This window comes from Pygoscelis adeliae, unplaced genomic scaffold (assembly GCF_000699105.1).
Source record: "Pygoscelis adeliae isolate BGI_AS28 unplaced genomic scaffold, ASM69910v1 Scaffold220, whole genome shotgun sequence".
Classification (NCBI taxonomy): domain Eukaryota; kingdom Metazoa; phylum Chordata; class Aves; order Sphenisciformes; family Spheniscidae; genus Pygoscelis; species Pygoscelis adeliae.
Window position 1 is genome coordinate 1,183,952 of NW_008824049.1, and position 26,116 is coordinate 1,210,067.

Genomic DNA, 26,116 nt, shown 5'->3' on the forward strand with positions numbered 1-26,116 from the left:
TATGTGAGGAATATGGAGAAGGCTGGGTGACGTCTGTTGGAAAAAAAAATACAAGTCTCAGCTTCCAAATCAGTCGTGTTGGATGTTTTTTATCTTTTTAAATTCCTGAAAGAAGATTACGGAGGGGAGAGTAGAACTTAGCACTTACCGTTCGTAAGACCCTGTTTTCTACATGTTTTCTCTCAAGCAGGCCGGGTGTTTCCTCTGAGCTGACCTCTGTTACCTTTTCATGTAGAAAATTTCAGCCAGAACAGTTTGGCTGCTTCCAAAAGATGAAGAGAGAGGAAAACGTGTGGGTGGTTTGCCCTTGGTAGAACCTTCTTGGCACCTTTTCTCTGAGGAGCTGTAGCACTTCTGTTTTTAGTGACTCGGAGACTGGCAGGGTTTCCTTCTGGCAGGGATGTGCTTTTTGCCGTCCTCTTGGCAATCCACCCACATTGGCCAAGCTCTGCACCTTGCAGACAAGAACATAGCGATTGAGACCCAGCGTGGCAGAGTTGCCTTGGATTTCTCACATACTGCTGATGCTTCATCCCGGGGCTGGAAAGGACTTTTCCGTCATCACAGAAATGTTGAAACTGAAACTTTTGCAGCCTTCTAAGTTCAGAATCCTAGGAGAAGATAGTACCTTACAAATCTAATCTTGATTAATCTTAATAATTAATATTAATATCACCCCTGGACAATGACTGTGTTTGAGCCTGCAGTTGTTGCTTCTGGTATTTTGCATTGTGGCAGCATGGGATCCAGATTCAAGCTGAGATTGCAGAAGTCCCAAAATTTGCCTTTGGGTTTTTTTGGGATTGGTTTTCTTTTTTCAGGTGGGAACAAAGTACTGCTGTTCCTTTTCATTAGTTTGCTACCTTCAGTATGAAGTAGGGCTTCATAGATTTACGTGCCAGTCCCTGTTGCAAAACGTTACTTCAGTGGCCATTTCCAAGTTCTTCATTGGCCACAAATTTCCATAACCTCTTCTTATTATTTATTGGCGTTGTTAATGTAATCTTAGCCCTGGCTAATTCTCAGCATTGGGCTTTTATAGTATATCTCTTTATGGTGAAGTTAACCAGGCTTATCCAGCTTACTATGCCTCTGTTGGATGCGCACTAGCAACTGTAGAAAGCTCTTGGAGGATTTATGGCACTATGGTCAAGCAAGCTTGTATTTGTCATTTTGAGCATTTGTGTTACCAGCTAATGTGCTGCAGTGGTCTTGACCGGTAACCAGTGTTAATCCGTTGGCAAGGCAGCCAACCTAAGGGAAAAGCACCATCTCACGCTTGAGTGTGTCGTGGTGTTTGAGGCAGGGGGGATGCTTCAGTCATATTTCAACTTTAACTGAATCAAGGTGAACCTTTCAATTTGCCAGAATAGAGTATTTTGGTGATATGACCCAAGACCTTGTATGCGATCCAATGTTCTCTGAAAACAGTATGAAGTGTGAGGACAGTGTGGCGGCTCAGAAGATATTTGCAATATTGAGTGCAAATTGGTATGTACCTACATATATCGCCTGTCAGTAATACAGATAACAACCAAAGCCACATCATCATGTGGATGAAACATCATCATGTGGATGATGTGGTTACCTGCTGGAATCACCAGCAGCAGGAGATACTGTTGCTCCAGGTTGCCATTTTGAGAGACCTTGCTGTGAATTTTTCAGAGTTGACTGAAATTCTGTGCCATCAGCCACAGGATGCTGTCAAGAGACCTCACATTCTTCAAAGCAGTTTTGTCTGTCCATCAGCATCTCAGTTCTGCTCTGCTCTGAGTCAGCTTCAATCAGCTGTTCTTCATCTCCACCTGGTATCATTCAGTCATACTGCTGCCTCTCTAGTAGTGGTATGATCACATATAATAATAATGGGTAAGAATAAAGCTATCGAGCCACTTTCTGAAAGAAAATTAGACATTTCTGAAGGTGGTACATGCCTGCTCCATCTTTCAGCTCTGCTCAGTCCATTGGAAAAATAAACCTTGTGAATCTTGTAATTCTTTCAAAAGAGCTGCAAAAGGAGCAGAACTATTTCAGTTGCAAAGTCGCTAACATTTGCAAATAAGCCTGAAAACAAAATAATCTACTAAGAAACGCAGGCCATCTGAACAACCTAGGAAAGGCTTCCTTTGCATTTTCTTGAAAGCAGCAAGTGATACAACTAGAACACTTGAAGAAACACTGTATGGTTCTTCACAAGATCTAGAATTACTAAAGGAAAATTAATCATTTTCAGTGGTTCCTTGAGAGAGATGCTACTAGCAATGCCTCTAGATATCTTTCCTATCTGAGAGGAGAATGTTACATGCCTAGGGAGAAGGTACCTGAGGCACATGTGGGGTTCTGGCTGTTCCTGAACTGAAGCAGCAATTAATGCTTCTGCATTCCTGGACTGTGCAAAGGCAGTAATCATAGCAAAAGGCGGCTTTGCAAGTCCTTTATCCTGCTAAAGCATAGATAACGTAAGTAGTATTTTCTCCAGAAAAGATGCCTACTGTGATCACCCACTGCTGCAGGGCTTTGGTTTTAATGCACTTACAGCTATAAACAGACAAGTAAAAAAAACCCAAAAGAAAACTCCCAACCCCAAAACCCAAAACCAATCTTTCTTGGAATAAATAGCTAAATATATCAATGCTTTCTTCAAATAAATGTTGACATCTGACATGCGGGAAGCATGGACCCATGGGCTCCTGATGTCAGGCAGCCCAACTGTCCAGCCAGCAAACCCAAAAGGAATCAAGGTGTGTCTGCATTTGCCGTCCATGCTCCCAGCTCTGTTACAAGTGCACCGTGCCAAGCAAGCTAGGTCAACCTGCCCTGCACCAGGGTTGCTCAGCTCCCATTTGGGAAGGCAATTGTTATAACTGATTTAATTCTGTGCAGTGCTGAGCATCTGCTGCTCCCGCTTTGAAGGTTGCAATTGTCTTCACTACAACATAATTTTGTTTAATTTCGTTCCCCACTGCTCTGGTATGTGTTGTATGACCCAAGGCACGTGTCCAGTTATGGGATCAGGCCAACAGAAGAATTACCCAAGTCACTGCTTAATCTGACTGAATATACCAAAATGCCACACAATTAGCCCACAAATTGGAGGCAGCAGGAGTCTCAGACTTTTTCTACAGTGTGTTTATTGATTGGTGCATTAATAACAGCAACGTATAGCCCTTGCGAACTGCAGCACTCAAAAGTTTGCATTTGAACTGCTGTCTAAATCAGCACCACCGCAGGACAGACTGAGTGGGCCTCTCTCTTGGGATTTCAGCAGTTAATCATTATCATAAGATAGCCCAGCAGGAGTTCTGTTTTAATAAGATAAAAGGGAAAAATAAATACTGTGCATGCCTAGGAAGAGCTGACAACGCTGTGTAGTCCCTGCATTAAACAAAGAAAAACTTTGTCAGCCTTTGAAGTCACCTAGGGTTAAGTAGAAGTCCTTCCTTGTGTGCTGTGCCATACACGCTACTGAAGCATAATAAGTAAGGACATAAAGATTGAAACCACATGCTGATGTCTCTTCCTTACAACTTGATAACAGCTCTCTCCCCAGTATGAACTAAAGAGAGGTTGACGGATGCATTGCAGTTTTATATCGGTATGAGGCACTTTTCTGTTTTTCTGAGACAGCACATACTTGGAAAGTGGTGTAAGCCTGAAATCTTTTATATGCCAGAGAAGAAGCTGCAGTCTGGACAGGTTGAAGGGAAGAGCAGCCTTTTGATTTTGAGTAGATGAAACAATCGTATGTAGTCACAAGCTGAGCCGGAGCTCTGAGAGTAGAGAAGCCAAAGCAAATGTGGCAGTGTGTTACACGACCGCCATCACTGTCTGAAGGTCTAGGTTTGCCTATATCTATGGATACTGAATTTCCTCCCCCTCTCCTTGTAGCCAAAGCAGACAGCAGTTCTTTCTGTTAGAGGACTGAATTTACATTTGTGGAAGAGGCAGTACGAGTAGACTGGGACAAAGAGCCCAGGCATGAAGAAGAGACGGGGCAAGAAAAGGGACAGAAGAGTCCAACAGTGGAAGATGCATATGGATGATGGTGTTATTCTGACCTGGTAGAGAGCTGTGAAATTAGTGTGGAGGGTCGTTGTGTAGTGTATATGATGATAATTGTCATAAAACTCTATTGGGAAGCCAGTCATTCTGATTTCATGGTAGAAGTGTGAGGACAGGGGTTTAAATATAAGTTTATATTGAACAAGGAGGACAAAGAGCTAAGTTTTATTGAATAAGTGCTCATTTAATGAGCACCATCACTGCTGAGACTGAGTGATTCGGGGGTTCTGTGGAAAGAATGACATACAATTGTGTATCTACGGATTTATTATAATTTAATATAACATAATTATACATGTACATATACATGTATATAATCTAAACACACACATGTATATGCAGACAGAGAGGTTAATTAAGACTACATAGACAACATAATTCCTAATTTTTTTTTTTTTTAACTCTGCATAGCAGCCTTAACATTCTTGTAATACAGCATTTTGAGTATGATGTGGCCCACTGACAGGCACCAATGGTTTATTTTCACTGCTGTCAACACTGGTACAGATGTAAATTGAATCCATGGGCCTGCTCTTCCTTACGTGTCCTACATGTAGGTACTGAGCTCCTTAAGCTCCCTGGAGTTGTTTTGCTACATTTAATTTGTCTTGGTTTTCTATACTCATTCTCTTTGCCAGGTTTTCATTTCAGTGCTGAACTACAACACTATGGCTTATATTCACTGTTAAAAAAATCTTTAGAAAGGTGTCAGGAGAGTAAATGGGAGCATAAGTTTTGCATTTCAAAAGACAGGGAGATAATCAGGGATGGCCCCATAGTCTTGCATTATGTTGAATTATTTCCTTTTTTTTTCCTCTGGCCATTACAGAAGCACAAGTACTGGCTTGTGTGAATCCAGATCTATTCTCTCTCCTGTTTCTGGCTTTTCAATATATTCTCAGCTGTGTTTTTCTATGCAGAAATCTGTTGCTTGTGTAAAGTGGGTCATGCTTGTCTGAGATGCACATAGCAGAATTGTGCAGGCTTAATCCTTGAAGCAACTTTGGCTCTTAAGCGTAGTCAGAGTGACGTGTGACAAAGCGTCCATGAAAAGATGAGCAGCGCCCCGTGTTTTCAGATCTCTAAGCTAGAGTTTATACAAAAAAGAAGTGGCAACTTGGCTAAAAAAGGATGTTTTGCGTTTTCAGCTTGTCCAGATGGATTCTTTGGGCTTGACTGCCACCAGGTGTGCAAGTGCAAGAATGCTGCCGGCTGCGACCATGTCCTGGGAACATGCCGCTGCCTCCCCGGCTGGCTGGGAGAGACCTGCGAGCAGCGTACGTACAGGCTACCCTCACCATCCCTGTTCACAAACTCTTTCAGCACTAACACGAGTTTCTTCTGGGAATGTAGGATGACCGACCAGGGTACAATTTTAGATAGGTCACGTTCCTTTCCAAAGATGCCAAAAAAGGGAACAATTTTTGGTAGCTGTGTAAATAGTCAGCTTCATTTTTTTTAACTGCTGTTGGCATTTGTCAAACATTATAAGCATCAGTTTTTAAAAAGCAGAGCTGTCTCCTACCATACGACAAATCTCTTGCTTTTTGTTTTTGTGCAACATTAAGAGATGAAATGTTGTATCTCTGTTTCTTGTGTATCTCATCTAATTATCAATTATAAAGTGACAGTGGAAAAATCAGAGCTGGGACTATTTTGTTATTTGAGCATGACAAAATAGTTTTTTAACTAATTCTTAGAAAAAATATTTGTTTTAAAAAAAGTCAACTTCCTAGATTTACACAAGTATGGATTATCCCACAATCTTTAAGCTAATAAGGTTTTTTTGTATGTTTGTGTGTATGCATATATAAAATTGGCTTTTCTGAGAAATCGTTCACTAAATTTCATGAGAAATTAAATTATTTTCTTTAGCTACATGACATGACATATGGAGATCACTGAGCCTATTTGCAAAATTTAGCAAATACGGGATTTTTTTTAAGATTTTCAGGTTTTAGCCTCTCAACTTTCTAGTTTCACTTTAGGATGATGTCATGGTCTGTACTTCCTTTTGAAAATATGACTGCCATCTGCAGGATTGTGTGGTAGAGCTGGGGTCCAAACCAGCTCCACAAGGAGCCAACTTTCATTGTTAGTGAACACTTTCGTAAGACTTCTTTAATCCATAGGTTGCAGATTTCTGCAATAGCAAATTGGTTTAATTTAGAAAATAGAGAGAAATGATACTTGTATTGAAATAGTTCTATTCTCCAGCCATACATCATGTTATAATCAGCCCTGTTTGAGGGCTGTGCTTGCTTGTCATAATACTTTTCCCTCATTTGCCCCCACCACACAACACAGCCTGTCTTCTGAAAGGGCTTCTCCTGTAAAATCCCCTGCTCTTTTGATTTATAGGAGGATCAATGCTGGTGAATCTTTCAATTTTTTAGATATTTCTGCAAATATCCCACAGTTGCAGTCCTTTTTGCCTCCTCATGGCCCCCCATAGGAACGTTTGGCTTTCTGTCTCCCACCGCTTGAAGATGGTGGTGTAGGTTAATGAGCTGACCATGAAATAAATGCAGAGACAGAGCCATATAGCCATACCACAGAGCAGAAAAGGTGCTGCTGAACAGGTACGATGTTTGCTTCTCGGTCATAGCCCACTTTTACTGCCCTTCAGCTGAGCCATGGCGTTAGCAATGTGTCATCTTGGCCCTTCCCCGCTCCTTAGAGTGCATTAGGGATGGGAAGCTTTGTTCCTACATATTTCATTAAATTCAATTAAGAAATGCAGCTCTTGGTCAACGACCTTCTGTGCCCGCCTCTACTCGCATGAGAAAAGAACCTATGTATTCCCTTGAGCCACAGTGCCGGATTGATTTATTCCTCATGCTGGTGAAGATGCCAAAGCCTCTGAGGTCTCCTTTGCCTGTAAGTAAAAGAGCAGGGTCAGTTAACGATGCAAAGGGTAACCTCCTTTTCTCTTGGCTAAACGATGAATCTTCATTTTGATTTTGAGACGGGACCTCGGCCACACAGCTTCAAAGCTGCTCAGAATAAGGCAACCATGGCTCGGAGACATCAGCTCACCACTCCCCATCCTTGTTGGGTGTTTAATATTCCCCTTGGTGGTTCCTGGGACTCGCCAGCTCTAGCAGCTGGTAGGACAGCACTCGTGTTCAAGTAATCAGATTGCAGGCAATGTGCTGGAGGATATTGAGGAATAATTTTGACATCATGGGATTTGAATTGATCTTAAGCCGGCCATGCAGTGCCTTTTATATACTGCTATCTAATTATGGGCAATACGGACAGTAATGCCTTTTGTTGAAGCTGCCTAACACTTTTCATTACAAGACTGTGTTTTTCAATTGCTTGTAAATTAATTATATTAATCTGGAATGAAATCTGCCAAGCAAGCTCTGCCTCGGCTTAAGGTTGTGTTTGGTGATTTTTTTATTTTGGGGTGGTTTTTTTGAGTGTCTGCCTAAGATGTTTTACATTTCCAAGAAAGAGGTTTAGGAGAGGTGTATTGCCTATGTTTAAAATAAACTGTTTTGTTGAGTGTCATGATGCCTCAGCGATATAGAAGTGAGGATTTGACATTTGGCATCTATTTGTGCCAGAGATGTAACCTTCCTTTCTGTATACAAACTCATCCAAATTTTGCAGTTTCCAAAAACAAACAAACAACAACAACAAAAACACCAAAAAAAAAAAAAAGCTCATGTTGTGTATGGACTGTAGAAGCTGAACACTGCATTTTGCCCTGATTCTGTTAGTACTAAAAACGCCTCTTGCTGGAGCTGTTGGGGCTCAGCAGGATCTTCACAGAAGCAGTTCTTTGTGGTAAAAAGAGACCACACTGGTTTGCAAAATAAATGAGTTTGGAAAGATCAGCTCTGCCAGAGTCTCTACTCAGGGGCACTGATAACCCAGGGTTTGACATTTTATTGTGTGTGAGCACTTGATTTTGCAGATTCCCTGTTCTTTTAAAGCTGAAACTTCATTTTGGGGAGAATAGTCCACAGGACCTGCATGAAATCAAAGCTTCTGGGCACCCTATTGAGTCTTAGTGCCCATCGTTTCCCTGTGCTCCCTGATGCTTTTGATGGCTGTTGACTTCCAGTCTGAATGTTTTGGTCTCCAGTTTAACATTTTCCTTACTCTGTGTGCAAAAAGAGATTTTAAAGACTGCAAATGAATAATCCCTCCTCTTACAGAGGAAAGGCACTGAGAGGAAAATTTTGAAGCAGGAAGAAGTCTAATAATGTAAACCTTTCTATTGCTTCTTTCCTTTGCACTCATCATGAAGAAAGGAGGAAAGTCCCATGGTTATTTGTACATTCAGTTGTGGAACTTCAGAAAATAGCTTCAATGTATCACTTGTTATCTTATTCTTCAGAAAAGTACTTTGATAATCAGGATTGTCCTACAGAGAAGCTAAAAAAAGTTTGTATCCACCCAATAGAATAATAAAAATTTTCTTCTCCAAAAATTTCTGCTTTCTTACCAGAATTTTCACTGGAAAACTCTTTTGTCTTCTCGGTAAGCATAACAAGAGCTTTGCATGCATACTCCAAAAACTTCACACGAACCACTAGTAACCAGTCAGGGTGCCTGCTTATGAGCTGGTTTTTCCTTTGGCTTGGTTATGATATAGTTCTGGTCTGTATTGTGGAAATAATTAGTCTGCTCCCAAAACTGAGCCAGAGCTCTGTAGAATGGGCTGAACCTTTAACTTGGCAACCAAGCCTCATTTGCAGAACAAACTTTTAACTGTGATGGGACTGAGCTCCTGCACTTTCTTGTGGTTTCAATGTGGATGGGGTCCAGGCAATGACAAAAATGAACACTGTTAAAGTCCTGGGAGAAATGGTGTCTGTGAGAAGCGCATTGGGAAACTGGAAGTCCTCAGATGGGAAAAAAGGGCTGTGAATGGGTCAGATACTGTCAACCAAGTTCACCCCTGAGGTTGGGTTGGTTTCACTCCTCTCTTTGGTCCCCAGGGATGTGTCCTCCTGCAGCACTGCATCTTGTTCTGCACACTGACACCCTCAAAAGCATAGAGGTTTTGGTGAAAAGTCGTCGTTTGGGTCTGATCCTGGGAGATGTCACATTCAGCAAGTGCAGGACGCTTCTGGATCAGGGATCAGAGCCTGTTTTTGCCCCTCCGATGTGTGCCAGCAGTGCTGCAGGGATGAGAGGCTCTGACAGCTTCATACAAGTGAAGGAGAGCCTCTGCAAGGCAGGGACAAAAACTGTGCAAGGAGGATATCCAACTTCATCAACTCATTTTGTATTTTTTGGATGATATCTGAAGACATCAGGGTAGCAGTACTGTCTGTTTTCCACCACTTAAAGCTATCCAAATCTCCAGTGCAATGGAGACTACAGAAATTTTATCACTGCCATTTTTCATAGGCAGCAGCACTGAAAACGGAGCTGCAGCAACTGTACGTTTGCGAGATGGCGGTGTTAAGTTTTCACCTGGGAGCCAGCTGCTTAACCAAATGCGTTGAAAATATCACCCCTCTCTGACCAAAGAATGAGACTCTGGGTGAGCGAAGGCATCCAGCTGTGAAAAATGAACACTGAAAACAATGAAGTTGTCAGTTCTCTTACCAGGATGCAAATAAATACCCAGGCTGTCAAGCTGGCAGTTCTGCTGGACCATTAGTTTAGCACAAAGACATTCCGCAGGGCAGGGAATGACAGCTGATCCATCACCCCGAGCGATCCTGCCCTTCGATAAAAACCTCTTCAGAACGTGCTATGATACATATTTTTAAGCCACGTCATTTAATGTCGGGCATGGTTAATATACGGACTTAGGCACCCTTATGATGTGAAAAGTGTGTCGTCGGAAGCCAATTTCAAACTGATTTCCCTGGCGCTGGCTTGTGTCACAGGTTTGCTCTGTGCAATGCCTCCTTTGATGCTTCCTGATGGGGTTTTATGGACTTCTCTCGTTGCAGCCTGCCAGCAGGACAGCTATGGGCCAGGCTGCAGCCACGCTTGTCACTGTTACAACGGAGCGCTCTGTCATCACATAACCGGGACGTGCCTTTGTAGCCCGGGGTGGAAAGGAGCCACCTGCCAAGAAGGTACAGTTGGAAATTCAAACCCCTGCCAGAGGATTATAGGAGGGAAAAATAAAACTTCTGCTCAGGGGGCTTCATTGGTATTTTAATTATCAGCTCATTGCCCTGTGTGTCATTGGTTTTGTATCCGCACAATAACGCGGCTCAGTCCATTAAAAAAATCTGTGATGCTGCATTGCAGGGGCCGGGTGTAGGAGCTGGGTGTACACAGGGCAGAGGGGGCTGAAACAGAGTCATAAACTGGAAAGAGAGCTGGTTTTGAAGGCTGTCTGATTAAGGGGGAAAAGGTCCATAAAAGTTCCATTTATGACACTGAAACAAAACTGTTTCTTTTCTATGGCCTGCTTCACCATCCTGTGCACCCAACTGATCCTCGTCATTACCGTACACTGTTCCAGACATAGGCTAAATCCAGAACATGTGAAAGGCATTGGGACTTCGAGCCTTGGCAATTAGACCGATACATGTGACTCAAACACAAGCCCAACTCCAAGGAGCCTTAAGAAAAGAGGCTGGCAAAGAAAGGCTGTGCTGAGGCTTATGTTTCACCTCCTAATCCCCTGCCCCCAAGCCGCTATAAAAAGTCTGTCCATCCCTGTGGCAGAAGGCTCCTTTATCTGTGCCTCCCCCGCAAAGTACCTGGCTCTGTAAGCAGTGCCACGGAGCTGGGGATGCTGCTGGGGATGCTCCTGGGTGAGCTGGGGTTTGGAGTCAGCACCTCCACGCAAGCAGCGGCTGCCCTTCAGCATACTGAGAGGACAGTTAGGGAAAGGGGGTGAAAGCTGGCAGGGGTAGAGGAATATATAAATTAAGTGGGTCGCCCTTTAAAACCTAATTTGAAGAGCTCTTTCCATTAAGGAATAAAAAATTGGGAAGGCACCAAACGGTTCTTGATGACATGTGCGGCACAACCTAAAATTTTCTGGTTTGCATGAAGGCCTCAAATACAAAACCAAAGTTAAAAAAGCTGTTGTCAAGTATGAAGACATTGTCAAACATACCCTTTTTCTTTAGTGATACATTTGGGGATTTCTTTTCTCTTTGAAAGTAAAGAAGTTGCATAAGTGTGTGAGGCTGGGTGCCTCATCATTCTCCGGTGATGGTGCTTTTGCAGAGTGAGAACTTGCTACTGTTAGCATCTTAAAAAGGTGCCACTCTGGCATATGACAGAGGTGTGTATTTTTTGTGCCAAAAAAATTGGGTTCTATCTATAGGATCTGGTTGTGATGGGAATTAATAAACTTGCTTAATTAAAGTTAGGTAAACTGAAATGTAATCAGTCAGCTGTGGGTAGCAAGATCAATTAGAAAAGGAGTTGAGATTTTAAGAGGACTGTACAAAGAAGTTCTGAAAACAGGGAAATAAACACTGTAGGAACCAAGAGATGTTTTTTGTAGGTGCAAACAGAAAATTTTGAGGTCATTTGATGGGTCATAGCTAATTCACTTTGTCACCTGTTTTGTTCCCAGACAAGTTTTACACTGGTCTGTGTAATTCCTTATCAGTTGTGGGCCCGTTTTTAGTTGGTTGTACCTCCCACAGCATCTCCAAGATCACCAGGGTGAGAGGGAGTGTAAGCTGGGAAAGGTTGTGTTTAACCTGTCCTCCTCCTGCTCTTCTTAATGGAAGACTTTTGTCCTACCTCCTCTTTGCAGCCTGTCCTCCTGGATGGTATGGTGCAAACTGTCTGCAGCGCTGCATTTGCCACGGCCAGGCGATGTGTGACCATGTGACGGGCGAGTGCCGGTGTCCCCAGGGTTGGACAGGGATAGCATGTGAGCTGGGTGAGTCTCATCACATCCTCCATCATGCCTTGTTTCAGTCACTCTGCGAGGAAATTCATTTCTGGTGAGGTCTGGTTTGAGACAGCCCAGAAAAAAGAGAGAGGAGGGGCACACGGCTGGAGAACACCGTGTGTGGAGAGGTTGAAAAAGTTGGGGTTGTTTAGTCAGAGGTGAGAAGACTGAGGGGAGATACGGTATTGGCACTTGAATGTACCATGGCACTAGAAACTTGCTGGACAAAGGAGAGGAATAAGCTATTCTCTGTCCCTTGGGGACAGGGAATATAGATAATGAACTCAATTTGAGGAGAAAAAAATAATAAAAGAAATCCTCCAAAAGGAAAACTATGTATTCCTAGAGAATTTTACCAAGGGAGGCTTCAAAATCTTCCTCCCTGAAGGTTTTTAGGACCAGCTGAGGTGTCTCACCATATTTCAGAGATGTGCGTTCTCCCTGGAGCCCCTCCAAACTGGCTCCCTGTCAGTCTCCTCCATCTCGTTTCAGAGTGTGGGGACGGGAGGTACGGAGAGGGCTGTGAGCAGAACTGTAGCTGCCACCATGGGGTTTGTGACCAGCACTCAGGGAAATGCATCTGCCACGCTGGCTGGACTGGGGACCGCTGTGATGTTGGTAAGGGCAGTTCCTTCTGCCGATGCTATATTTTAATAGTCTCTTCTGCAATCAGCCATTTCTTTCTCCACAATAAGAAGTCTGTCTCTGTTTTGTATCTTAATCTTCCATTATTCTGTAGGCCAATAAGAAGTAATGCCAGTGTGAGTGCTTACCGTGTGTCTCGGGAGCCCTGGGGGCAGGTCTCTGCACAACCACAGATACATGCCCTTGTCCAAATCATTTTATCTCCTCCTACTTCTGTTCCCTGCCTGCTAAGAAAATGAAGGTATTTCTCTACCTTTTGGGTACAAGGAAGAACATACGAAAGGGAGTGAGTTGTAAGGAGAGTTTGCCAGATCAGCTACATGCTGCTGCATCTCTGTGGGTCATTGAGGGGAGCTCAGCAAATTGGACTGTAATGGTTCAGATTGTACCTACCTTGCTTGCGGTCCAGATTGCCCAGATTTGACATAGCTGTCTGGCATATTTAGATCCATGTAAACCCCTGAAATAGAAATCTCGTAAGCAGTTAGGTATCAGATGACTTGAAATGTGCCTTCAGCTCAGCCACTGACATGCTGTGACTTTTGCAAGCCACAAGCAATTTTCTGATGTCTCCTGAGGTGCTGAGGACTCTCAAAGCCTCAGCCACCAATGTGACCTGTAAAGCCTTCACAGTGCCCACTGTCCTTTTCTTCAGGCCTCACTTTCTCTTTGATCACTTTGCAGAGACCTGTGAGGTGGAAAGCAGTACATGGACGCAGTGTATTTTCGCTGTTCAAACAGCTGTCCCTCTGTCTATGCATAATTGTGTAAAAGTGAATGGCATCACCATCTCTGTAGACACCATCTGGATTTGTACTCTAGACTATGACTAAGTCATTGCAAGCTTTCATGTGTGGACTCATTAATAGCCAACGCTAAATGCTTTTAATATTTTTAATCTCTTTCAATGATATTTTGTGGGCATGCAGTCTTCTAAATATGCATCGCCATGTGCAAGAAGAACAATATTGGTTCATTTGCCAATGGCAGATGTTTTCAGTGCAGCAGGAAGGACTGTTGCTCTCCCTGCTTCTCCTTGCAGTCTGCGCCCTGGGATTTTTTGGCAAGCGGTGTGAGGAGCAATGTGACTGTGTACATGGCTTGTCCTGCCACCATCAAACTGGAGTGTGTCGCTGTGAAACGGGATGGCGAGGGAGGCACTGTGACAAACGTGAGTGTCTGGTGGGCGTTTATGGAGGAAGGTTCAGGTTGGTGTGTATGTTCCTCCTGGATCCAGAGCAGATGACAGGATCCTTTCACTCCCGTGTTGCTCCGTGGGGTCGGTCTGGAAGTGTTCACGGGGATGGTTGCAGCAGATCTGTTGGAGGGGGTAGCTTTGCACCGTCCTGCCTGGCCCCTGCCCCATGCCCTAACGAGAATTGGTTGCGCCGTTGCAGCTTGTTTGTCCGGCCACTACGGTGCGGGCTGTGCCCAGCGGTGCCGGTGTCCTGCGGGTACCCCCTGCCATCACCTGACAGGCAAGTGCAGCTGTCCTCCAGGATTCACCGGCTACAGCTGTGAGAAAAGTAAGTTTGTTATAAGAATGCAAATACTTTCCTTGTAGATTAATTAAGAAATTAATTTCTTAAATAAAAACCTGATGATATAATCAATGCCTGAAGAGGGAGGAGGCAACAACCTCATGGCAGTGAAGATGAACAAGGGCTGTGTGTCACTCACCCAAATGGTTTGGTGGGTTCTAACCTCTGTGCCTGGTGCGGTTTGGGCTGGCGAGGTTTGCCCTCTCTAGGTTTGCAGTTCTCAGGCTGGCAGGGAGCAGCCGGGGACTGAACTGGATCAAAATAGACAGGAGGTGCCAGCGGAGCCCGGCTCCTGCCCGCAGCCGTTGCTGTGCCGTGGGTAAAGCAGCAGCTCTGCTTTCTATTGGCCTTTTTCCCGTGAGAGACCATCTATTCCCGCTGTCAGAGCTCATGGAAATGTCATTATCTGGTTTTTCTTCGATGTTGAATTTGGCCGTCTGGAGCTGTCTTTGAAAGCAGGCTCATTCTGTGACCCCGGCTGCATAGTTTTGACTTTGTTCTTCCTTACAACGTTTTGCCTGAGCACTGCTTTAGCAAAAAGAAAAACAACAATAAAAAGAATTAAAAGAATTGACGCTGGTGTCCCATATCCTCCCTTAAAGGACTCTAAATCCTGACCCACAACCAGGCCAACTTAATGGAAGTGAGATGTAAGAACTAGAAGTGAAAAGTCCAAAACCTGTAGGCAATGTGGCCATCAACAGGCAAAATGAAACCTGTAAAGGTGTTGGTGCTGCAGCAGCTTTGCAAGTTTAAACTCCCTGCAAAAGATGGAATGTCTTTATCCACATGCCTGGTCCCTCGTGAATTATACTGTTATTTTAGTCAATTTTACCTGACATTTCCCTATGATTTTCTCTAGTGACAAGAAAATTGTATCTGGCCCTTGACAGTTGGGCACAAATTGACTGAACAAAACAAAATCAAGCAATGAAGTAACCCCCAAGTAAATGTAATAAATCCAAAGTCCCGGAGGAGAGCGTCGTCGTTCTGTAGGCAGGGATTTTATTTAATAAATTTGAGCTTGCTCTTTGTTCGAGTGCTATATTTACCAAGACAAATTTAATTTATTGGTTTACATTTCCTCTTCCCCAAGCTTGTCCACCGGGCACGTATGGTAAGAACTGTAACCGAGTATGTCAGTGCTCTGCTGAGAATGAGGAATGTCACCCGGTGACTGGCCACTGTGCGTGCCGCCCAGGCTACTATGGGACCCACTGCAACCTCCGTGAGTATCTTTGTGGGCTGCCTGCTTTCTGAGTGAGGACCGAGTTATGCAGAAGCATGTGCTGGTGCTTTGAGTTCATCTGTGTCAGTACCTTCAGCGTTGACTGAGATAAAGTAAGCATAGGTTAGGTTAATTTACAATAATAAAAATACCTCTGTTATTGCAAGGGATTAATTAAAAAAAATTTTTTTTTTAATTAATTAAAAAAAACCCAACAGACTCATTTACTAGCTAAATTCTTTCCAATTTCATGCCACGCTGAAGAATATCAATATCATTCTCTACATTTAGACCTCTCATCTTCAGCTACACCTGGATATTGTGTAGCTCTTTCATTTCCAAATACCTAGGCCAAAATACTTCCCGATATCTCTGCATGCTCATGTAAGGACAAGTGGTTATTGGAAAAATTAGCAATAAATCTCAGTGATTCATAAAGTTGCTTAAGTTGTAGGGCCTTCTGAGGAACAATCAAATTAAACAAATTGTTACTCTGGATTGAAAACTGGTGACTAGTGTAGAGGACCAAATGCCAATTGGCGAATGGTCCATCGTAAAAAATATTCCCAGATCCACATGCCTCATGCCAGTATTTTAGTACATCTGTAAAGTTGTTTCTGGTGGAATGTGGGTAAGAAACGTATACCAAAGTATCCAAAAAAGGAGACAGTTAGTTACCTTTTTATTTACAGCTTTAATTTTGTTTTTACTCTATGCTTTTTAATAGTCTCATTTAAAAAAAAAAAAAAAGAGCTTTCTCTTTGGCAAACACTGATTTTCCTTTCCTAGGAATCCAGCGTGGCTCTGTTTGGTTTGCTTGCTTTTTTGGGTGACAATTCGGATGCAAAAGCCAGCTGCAATATGTGTGGCTCTAGTAAGGGTTAAACCTGTGCTTTATTTCTCGAGTAGAAATAGGAAAGAGGCTCATTTTAGAGATGGGCATTTGTATTACCATCATCTCATCACAAGTTATTCTTTAAAATATAAATGTAAATGTAAGGATTGATTCTGTCCTTCTTTGTACATCAGTTCTCACTGTAAGTGAGAACGAAATCGGGCCTTCAACATCTAGGCTAGAGCCATCTGGATCCATTATACATTAGATCATAATAAATATTATAGTAGAGCGGTAGTGGAGATCAAGTATTTAACATTATCGTTTTAAAGGACTTAATCGTGGTTAGCCTATTATTTTTATGTAGCAATCTTTCAGTAGTCATTACCTGTGTGTGTAGTACTAAATCTCTATAGATGATAGTAAATGTCCTTGAGCTTGTTTGGATCCTTAAGATTTTATTTCAGAATTTTAAAATTTAAAACATTAATAATTACACTGAAGTTCTGATATAAAAGAAATTACTTACAAAATGAAATCTGTGTTTCGTTGCATTCAGAGGGGATTTTGCCATGGGCTCCTGTGTAGCTAGGATTAAACCTATAGCGTATGAGATATGATCATTCATGGTGTTGTGTTCTCTTAGATTCCAAAAATACACAGTATCTTGCACAGCAAATTCTCACTTAATAAATACAGTTCTGTTAAACGTTTACTGGAGAGATAATGGAATGGTGGAGGTTCACAGAGAGAGAAAATTTGTCTTGCATCTATGTGGGATTTTTTTCCTGTTCCTATTCTCCCCTATGCCACCCTGACCATTGCATAGACAGACACAAAAATGGAAGGAAAACAGTTTAAGTGTGACTTATTTTTAGGTTTAGGTCAGTGCAGTGAGAGATTGTGGACCTGATTCTGAAGTGACTGTCTGATAACCAGTGTGCCTTTGGTGGGAATACTCCATGTTCCTGCCGTCCTCACTACAGGGAGAACTGGGGCTGCTCCAGGACGAAGAAGCTTTCGATATAATATTAAAAACAGCATAGGGAGGCGCTCCCAAGGATGTGAAATGGGCTTCAGTCCAGTCAACATGTGGTTGGATGCTGCTGGAAACGGTTTCTGGCAACTATTGCTATATTTATAGTACTGTGAAAAAAGGTTTAAGAAAGTATCTATAAAAGGTGTAGTTGGCTGGGAAGTCAAATTTCCAGGAGCCAAGAGCAACGAGGCTTTCATGTTCTCAGATTTTGGAGTGAAGTGCTGAAACAGTCTCTTGGCAGAATCCAGAGGAAGCAGACAAACTAGCAATAAGGTTCCCATCAATTGTCCATAACTCAGTGGATGGGCAGATCTACTTGAGTGAAGTTATGAATAAAAAGCAGTAAGTGGTGTTGTAATGGATAAAAAAACCCCATGCTACGTCTCTGACATTTACTGGGCTGGGTGAACCCTGAGCCAGAAAGACCTCACCAGCTTCACGTTCAAGCTGTAAGTAACAGGATGTTTCAGAAGTGATTTTTTGACAATGCAATTAATAACATTGGTAAGAAAAGCCCTACTGTATGTAGTTGGTATGAAAAAGTTTAGGAGCTCTTGGTCATGGCAAACCCACCCAAACCAGAAGGAAAAAAATCAGGATATGAGTTAGAAATCTGGCTGCAGCTCCTGCCGTTCTCAGAAAAAACATGTCAGATGCACAGGAAACTGTTAAATTAGAAAATGTCTTTATGAGATAACTGGTGGTTAGAGGCTAACCCTCTTTATAAAGGCAGAGCCTACTTAAATGGCAGGACACCATGTAAATTGCCCTAGCTATCTGCATAGAAGTTCTCCTGCAAAGCAGTAACAGATGAGATGGCCTTGTTAATAATCACATGAATGTTGCAGCTGATGTGTTTGCCCTGCTTGTGCTGCTCCCTGTTGAACCGAAATAAATAAAATGCTGCAAGGGTAAATAAACTGGCAAGGGAGGAATTACTGCATCCCTTTCAGTAATGGAACAGCTTTTGCTAGTCTTGAGCAGAGGAACAACTCTGAAAGCTTTGCCAGGGGGAAGCAGCATGTTTGGGAGTGTAGGAAGCAATTAAAAAAGAGAAAAGCCAAATGATGAACAAAAGGAAGGGGAGAAGGAAAAGAGAAACTCACTTAGAATCCAATTAAATCACTGAATCTGGGTGTGTCCTTAACTTCATGTCTTGGTGGAAATTAAATAGATGTTGCAGGGCTCACTCCTTGATGCAAGGGTTTGCCCATAAAACAGAGTTTCTGTACTGACAGATGGAAGCACTGATGACAAAGTATTCATTGAGAAGAAGCCATGGTTGAGAAGGGCTGGGGAGATTATCTGCATGTTTAAAACTATGTATCTGTTTAGTCCTGATGATCTGCTATCCTGATTTGAGCAGAAGCCAATTTTCAGTTTTATTTTAAAAGGCATCCCTCTAAAGCTTCACCATAAGCTCTTCCTCTCTATTGAATAGTTGAAAAAATCCAGAGATTTCTCCAGCCACTCAGAGCACGCTTTCATGCCTTCAGAAAAGAGAGAAAATACATAAAGTTATTTATGCACAGATTGCAAGAGATCTGTTGCGTGGAGACGGGTGCAAACATATATTCGACTACATTTCCGAAGTAGCCATAGGCTTTCCTTTTGCCGGGGGAAGGGAAGGAAGGAAGGAGCAAAGAAATGACACGTAGAGGCAGTAGCACTAGTGTAACTGTTGAATGATGATCATGTTGCTCTAAAAGCACCAGCTTCTCCCTCTTCCAATACACTGGAAAATTGGGAGAATAACCTGCATCTCCAGAGTTCAGTGTGGCATGCTGGAGGCAACCCTGACAGACAGAGGCATGTGCCTAGCAGCTCTGTGCAGCTCTTTTCCTCAGTTCCAGCCTCCATCACTCTAAAGAGTATCTTGAAGACATGAGCTAAGCATGGCAGATGCTTTCATGTCTTCCTGATCTTGTATTCAGTGCTCTTTGAACATTAGCTGTCCAAAAAGAAACCAGAAATACTTGCTACCACCTGGAAAACCTTTTCATGAACAGCTCATTGCCATGTAACACTGGCTCAACAATCCATCCAGGTCTAATATTTCTGCTGATTATTACAAAATACAGCTGCTTTTTTTTTTTTCCGTAGGGAATTTTCTGGCTTTGCATTTAAAGTGTCTCTCTCCTGTATCTATCTTCTGAGAAGGTGTTGCCTGAAATTTCGTGATATTGTCATGTCTTCCATCCACAGCCCACTAGATTTGTCAGAGCAATGCAAACTCCAGTTTGACATGAAAGAGTAGATTATAGAGGAAACAAACTTTCTTCAACTTAAACATTTTGGAAAGATGAGACCTGCCCCACCCTCTGTAACTGGTCAGTTAAAACAACCGCTAAAAGGGGCAGAGATAGCTCATGGCTTCTCACCTTCACAGTCAAACCAGGCTGTTGCTGCCCAAAGGAGGAGGGATCAAGGCCCCATCTCTCCATCTCTGCCATGGGCGGGAAAGGGGGGACAGGTTGATTTGGAATAGAAATCCAGGAAGAAAACCTCTGAAGAACTGGGCTTGCTTTTCTTGCTACCGACACGTATGAGGAATGGGAGGAGCAGGCTCGGCAACAGCAGTTGGTCTGGCTCTCCAGGGGTTTGACACTGCAAGTCAGCACTGCCTTGCTGCCCCAAGGAGTGCATTGCCCAAGGCAACCATCTGTTTGTCAATGCCTGCTCCTGGCCCTCTAGAAGTGAATAGAGTTAGAAAATGGAAATCTAATTTTGGTTGAAAGCAACAAAGTGCTTACGACATGAAATGCAATGGGCCCAGTAGCAACATAGCCTAATTGCTGTTTTGTTCTTTCAAAACAGGGTGTCCAAAAGGTTCTTATGGTTCAAACTGCCAAAAACCCTGTAAATGCATGAATGGAGGCCATTGCGACCCTGCGTCGGGAACTTGTGATTGCGCACCTGGTTTCATTGGAGCCGACTGTAGTAAAAGTACGCCAACATTCACGTTCTGCTTCTTTCAAAAAACAGCAGAGAAAATAATCTGCATTAAGAGCTTGACAGTAGAAAAACAGACAGATCTCAGCTACCTCCTTCTTGAATTGTAAATCAGGATTCCAGCTTTGTAAAAAATCTCTTGCAAAATATTTTCCCTCTCTTCTGCATGCGCAGAAGCAAGGACACGCATCCCAGGATTACAACCTGCTTGCCCAAACGTATTTCTAGAGCCAGCTCAGCATGAATTGCTCAAGTTCCTTCTTCCTGTCCAAAATTTCTAGGTTGAGAAATTATCTCCATATTTTGCTTCACACTATGGTGCCATTAGTTTCAATAAATGAGAAAAAGATCAAGTTTTGTCATGGCAAAACTGGTAAAGGCTCCATGGCAACCCTACTCTTACTTTTCTATTTCTGAGCTAAATTGTGTGGCTGAATTCCTGTGCTATTTCCAAAGTTAAGATCTCTATGAAGTTCTCTTCAGCTTATTCACAGAAAGGTAACGCTTTAATGTTTAGTAGCCTATAGCTTTGTTCTTCAGCATAGGACAGCATCAATATTAAGGAAGGAAAGACCTCTTTAGCTGGAAGGATGAGCAGCAGATATTTCAGCTGTACACTCACCTTTTTGGTTGGAAACCTACTAAATGTTCCATGTGAAACCATGGATTATAGCCTCAAGTAAAGTTTCAGAGGAAGAAGCAGTCATGTCTTTGAATGGGTTTTGGTTTCATAGTTGTTGCTTTGAAGCACATTAGCTGGAATAAAAATGAAGCCAACTCTACTTACAGGATCCTGCCTATGTTAAAAATGAAAACTGGCATTGGATACCCAGGGTGTTTAACAAAAGACTGTGTTTCCTTCAGCTTGCCCTGAAAACCGATATGGGAAGGACTGCACCCTGTTCTGTGCATGTGGTAAAGGTCACTGTGACCCACAGACTGGCAAGTGTACCTGTCCTCCTGGCCAAATGGGACCCAGCTGTCAGCAAGGTAACAAAGCGGGACCCAAGGTCATCTCGTCAGTTGGGCACATACTTAAAAAAAACAGCAAATAAAACTTAGCGACAAACATTGTTTATGGCTGTTTCCCAATGCCTTTGCTTGATAACATTTCAGTTTGCTGTACTCGGCCCCTGTCCCCCTCCGCTGCATCACCCCTGCCTTTATCTTATCCCCGTCTCCTGCCCACACCTCACTGCTTTGCTCCACCACACTTGGTACCATTGCACTGGTTTCTCCACAAAGCTAAAGTCACCGTTTTCAGAGACTGCAGTCCAAACAGAACATAAAGATGGGAAAAAGGGTAGTTTGTACCACACAACATGAGCAGTGTGAGGGTGCTGTGGATGGATGGGACTAAATTCAGAAGTAAATTACTTGAACTGAAGAAGTAAAGGGAGAGGATTTGCTGAAGAGAAGAAGTTGAGAAATGGGAGAAAGGGAGGAGAGCAAGAGGAGCAAATGTGGAGTGAAGCGGAACGATGAGATAGGGCAGAGAGTGTTTGGATGAAACTGCTAATAAGAATCATAGAATGGTTTGGATTGGAAGGAACCTTTAAAGGTCATCTATTCCAACCCCCCTGCAATGAGCAGGGTCGTCTTCATCTAGATCAGGTTGCTCAGAGCCCCGTCCAACCTGACCTTGAATGGTTCCAGGGATGGGGCATCCACTACCTCTCTGCGCAACCTCTTCCAGTGTTTCATAAGCATGGAGTAGAGTGTCCTACAGCTCTCGGGAGACACCAGGCACTTAGGATACTCTGTGGGAAGCATGTGTTTGTATTTATTCCCTGTCACCTTCATCCTTTTTTGGGATGCTAATTTTTTTTTTTCCAAACTTTGTTAATTCTCTGTAGTGTGTCCCCAGGGACGATATGGCCCCAACTGCCACCTGACATGTACCTGTCAGAATGGTGGTATCTGTGACCACGTGGATGGCAACTGCACTTGCAGGCTCGGCTGGACAGGAAGATGGTGTGAGAAAGGTAATTTTCTGCTTTGATGATAGTGAACATATACGTTCAAGCAGGGGTTTGCAGTGCCTACAGACCCACAAAAGGGGACAAGTTTTGCTTAAGTAGACTTTCTCCCAGCTGCATTCGTCTCTGTAGGTTCTCTCACGCAGAACTGCACCTAGTTAGAGCTTTAGGTCTTTTTTCAGAGACAGTTTCCTTGTGAGTCCTGCTCTGTAATTCTCATTAATTCCTTTGCATGGTCTCTTATGTCTTCTCCCATCCAACTTTTGTGTTCTTTTGTTCATGGGTACATTGTTTTGTATCTTCTTTCGTGTTCTCCTCTGAGGTGAGCAGCCCACATCTCCCTCCTCTCTTGTTATGTTCTCTCTTGTTATTCTCTTCCCTTTGACATTGGACTGCAGTTGAACTTCCCATGTATTGACTTCCCTGCTAGTACAATTCTGACAACATCTGTCCAAAGCAATTGAGATTGTCTTGCTATTTCGTCCTTACTCTTCTCCATGACAGCTCACCCTTACACAAGACAAAGCACACTGAGATCAGTTTTCACTCCAGAAACCCTCCTGCCAGCCCAGAGTAGTTTTTCTACGTCTTTCTGTCCATCTCCCAAAAGTCATTCTGCATTTCTGTGTTCCCGTTTCTCTCTCCAGATAAAAGATACCGGTATAGTTACAGACTTAAATGTTCAGGAAACCGTGAGTTTACTGGTATGATGTCAAATCTATAGTTCTGAGTTCACATTCAAGACAAATGTCATTGTTACATCGTAACTACGACGGTGCAATCTTCCCAACACACTTCTGGGCCCTCACTTCCAGCCTTTCTGTCCCTGACATCTTTAGAATATCCACCTCAAACTCCATACGTATCTTTACCAAGAACTGGTCTTTATAGGAGAGTGTCCCTTTATAAAAGTGTCATATAGAAGTGACACTCTTTAGCAGAATTCTTCAATGCAGTTGTTTCACTTTGCATCTGAGAAGACTCGGAGATCTGCTTCATGCACACGTGTGCAGAGAAGGAGCAGGGAGAAAAGGAAAGATGCTACCTACATGGAGCCACTCACAAAGTGAATACCGCTGTGGGCAGGCACTAAAATAACCCCCCCTAAAAAGGTGCAGTTTACCGATAACTGGCTAACTTCACGTTGCATAGGCCACCGGCGTTCATCTCTATTTGTCTGTTCCTTGAAATCTCTGAGACCACCCATAGGCTGCATTTGGGTTGCAAAGCCTCAGTAGGGTCATGCAGGTGTCACCACGTGCAGTGGTGGATCATGGGTGTATCTTATAGATGTGCTTAGATAAAATATCTCTGGTGTCAAGCACGGGGGTAGACATGCACACAGCACATAAAGAACTGTGTATTATATCACTAGAAAGAGCTTCACTGTTTATCTTTTGACAGAGATAGCCAAGTTATTGGAACTTTGAGTCTTGATTTCCACAGCAGTGTGGTTTTGAGTGTGTTTTGACTGGAAATCAAAAACAGCTAATCAGGCATCCTTTTTCTAGTGATTAGATATGATGTTCTTGAAAGATCTTGTCTGACATTTGCTGAGTTATGAATCTGATTATTTGGATGGCCATGCTTATTTAAGTTGGTCTGCCCAGATTCAAATTATCACAGTGGTGGGAAGTTAACTTATGCAGCAATGATGCCTAGGTTAATTATATTGGTACGGTCACTTTTGCGTGACTTGGCTTTCAGTAATTTGAGACGTGTTTAGTTCTGTAAAAGAGATACCTCATTATACATGGAAAGTTGGTTGCTATGTGTGAAAAAGAGATCCTCCTGGTTTTATTAGGAATTGGAATAGTGTGAACTTGAATGAATAACACAGAGGAGGAAAAGCTATGTGTTTTCTTTCACACTTTCTAAGTGCCTAAAAGAAAATACTGCTGTAGATATAAAAAAAAAAAAAAAGAAGATACCATTTATACCATTTACTACGTGGCTTTACAACATATGGTGCGGGTTCAACATTGACTACATAAAGAGACAAATTAAAAAAGGGAGACTATAAAAAGTACAAGGAAATTGCTGTTTAAACATCTATATAATATAAAAGATTTCTCGCTGAAATATGCAAATGTATCATAGTTGTGCAGAAATGCTGTGTCTTCATAACAAATGTTCTCCTCGGGTCTGCAAGTTATTGTATGGGCATCATGTCTCAGCTATACAAACGATCATATAAGAGCTTTTCTGGGTGAGGTCAGTGATTTTTTTTTTGTTTGTTTGTTTGTCTGTTTTTCTGTCCAAGTTCTGCCAGCAGAATGTCTCCCAGGGAAGTACGGGTCTGGCTGCAGCTTGGACTGCTCGTGTCAGCACAACGGCACCTGCGACAGGTTCACGGGCTACTGCCAATGCCCCGAGGGTTACTACGGCCACTCCTGTGAGCACAGTAAGTGGAGGCACCCCGGGCAGCCCGGGTGCTCTGTTTTCCAACAGTAATGGGATGCGGGTCTTCTAATGGTAAACATTTTTGTTGGCTCCCAGGGGATGTAGCTGAGAATACAGAGGATTTTAAAGGGCTGTATGTTTTTCTTCATAAACCTTCCTCATTTGATACTTTCATTTTTCAGGGTGTCCCCTTGGATTTTATGGGCTAAGCTGTCTTCATGCATGTGCCTGTAAAAATGGAGCGAGCTGCGATGCAGTGACAGGGCAGTGCATTTGTCCTTTCGGTTATCAAGGTGTCTACTGTGAGAAAGGTACTTGTACCCCTCTGATGTAAAAGAAAAACAAACAAACAAACAAAAAAACAAAATAAAACTCAAAAAAACCCATGTCATTACTCAAATGTTTGTTTGTTGAGACCAACTTCTTCCATATTTTGAGCTTTATGAATATCCTGAAACACTAGATTTGGGATTGTTTACCTGTTATGTAGCTGGGTGTTCTCATTTCCTTATAAATTAACTAATCTGGTTCCAATTAATACGATGAAAGTCCTGCTCTCCGTGATGTCTTGCAGCAATGAGTTCCACATGTCGTTTATTAAATATAAGTTCTTTGTACGGATTTAAAATTTGCTTCTAATACTCCAAGTAAGATTATTAAATAGGTGCATGTCAGACCTGTTGAGTGTTACGGAATGGTCTTCTAGTGATAGTTCTAATTAAAAATGAAAGTAAGTGCCAGTTATATTTCTGGGGCAAATTTACAGATATCTTTGATAGGTTAGATTAGACAAACCCAACATAAAGAGAGTTCACATAAATATTATTCCTATTCCGCTGTGTTCGATTCTTCATTAAACTTGGCATTTACACTAGCTCCAGTGGAGAGTTTATGAGCTTTCCTCTGAGACATCCTGGAAAAACTCTGGCCTAATATATGTCTTGCTGTTCAAATGTGCATCTAAAAAAGTGCTCTTGCTGTCAGGCTGCGACAGGGGCTGGTTTGGAGAGAGGTGCCGGCGCCGGTGCAACTGTGGAGGAGCTCCTTGTGATCCAGAGACTGGGAAGTGCCTTTGCCCACCTGGGAAGACTGGAGACAAATGTGACATTGGTAAGGGTAATATTTTCTAAGGCTAGACTATGTATAGTTAAACTAATATGGCCTGTTGGTCTAAGTGTAACTGTGAAAGGACGTTTGCCGGTATTCAGGAACACATTGTTTGTAGCAAATTGCTCTTACGGGTTATCAACAGCTTTATCAACAGGCTGTACCTCTTGATTTAATCAATATTTAAATTGACGCACCGATAGGAAAACTGTTTATGGGTCAGCTGTAAAATGTCATTTGCCTTGAGTTTTGGAGAATGAGCACTGGTGAAGAATATACCAAGAAGCCCAGTTTTACAGACATAGTTGGGAAGACTCCAGAGGGTGCAAATGGGCACAAAGGGGTCCGATTGCTGTGTTTTTTGTCACACGGACGTTTGTGACCCTTTTCAGACCAAAGCAAAAGTATATCCAGCTCCAGGTCTGCTTCCCCAGGAAGCAGGGCGGAATCCCTGCAGATGAAGATAGTGGAAATGC

General features: G+C 42.8%; 1 protein-coding gene across 1 annotated transcript in view; it reads left to right on the top strand.

Moving 5' to 3' along the window:
- The window catches only part of LOC103924973 (multiple epidermal growth factor-like domains protein 6), a 189,026-nt gene that overhangs the window by 159,356 nt on the left and 3,554 nt on the right, over window positions 1–26,116 (top strand). Inside the window, 13 exon segments of the mRNA XM_009333595.1 lie at window positions 5,211–5,339; window positions 9,990–10,118; window positions 11,771–11,899; window positions 12,404–12,529; window positions 13,599–13,727; window positions 13,954–14,082; window positions 15,194–15,325; window positions 20,017–20,145; window positions 21,016–21,141; window positions 22,008–22,136; window positions 24,406–24,534; window positions 24,716–24,844; window positions 25,518–25,643. Coding sequence (XP_009331870.1) covers window positions 5,211–5,339; window positions 9,990–10,118; window positions 11,771–11,899; window positions 12,404–12,529; window positions 13,599–13,727; window positions 13,954–14,082; window positions 15,194–15,325; window positions 20,017–20,145; window positions 21,016–21,141; window positions 22,008–22,136; window positions 24,406–24,534; window positions 24,716–24,844; window positions 25,518–25,643 — 1,671 coding nt within the window.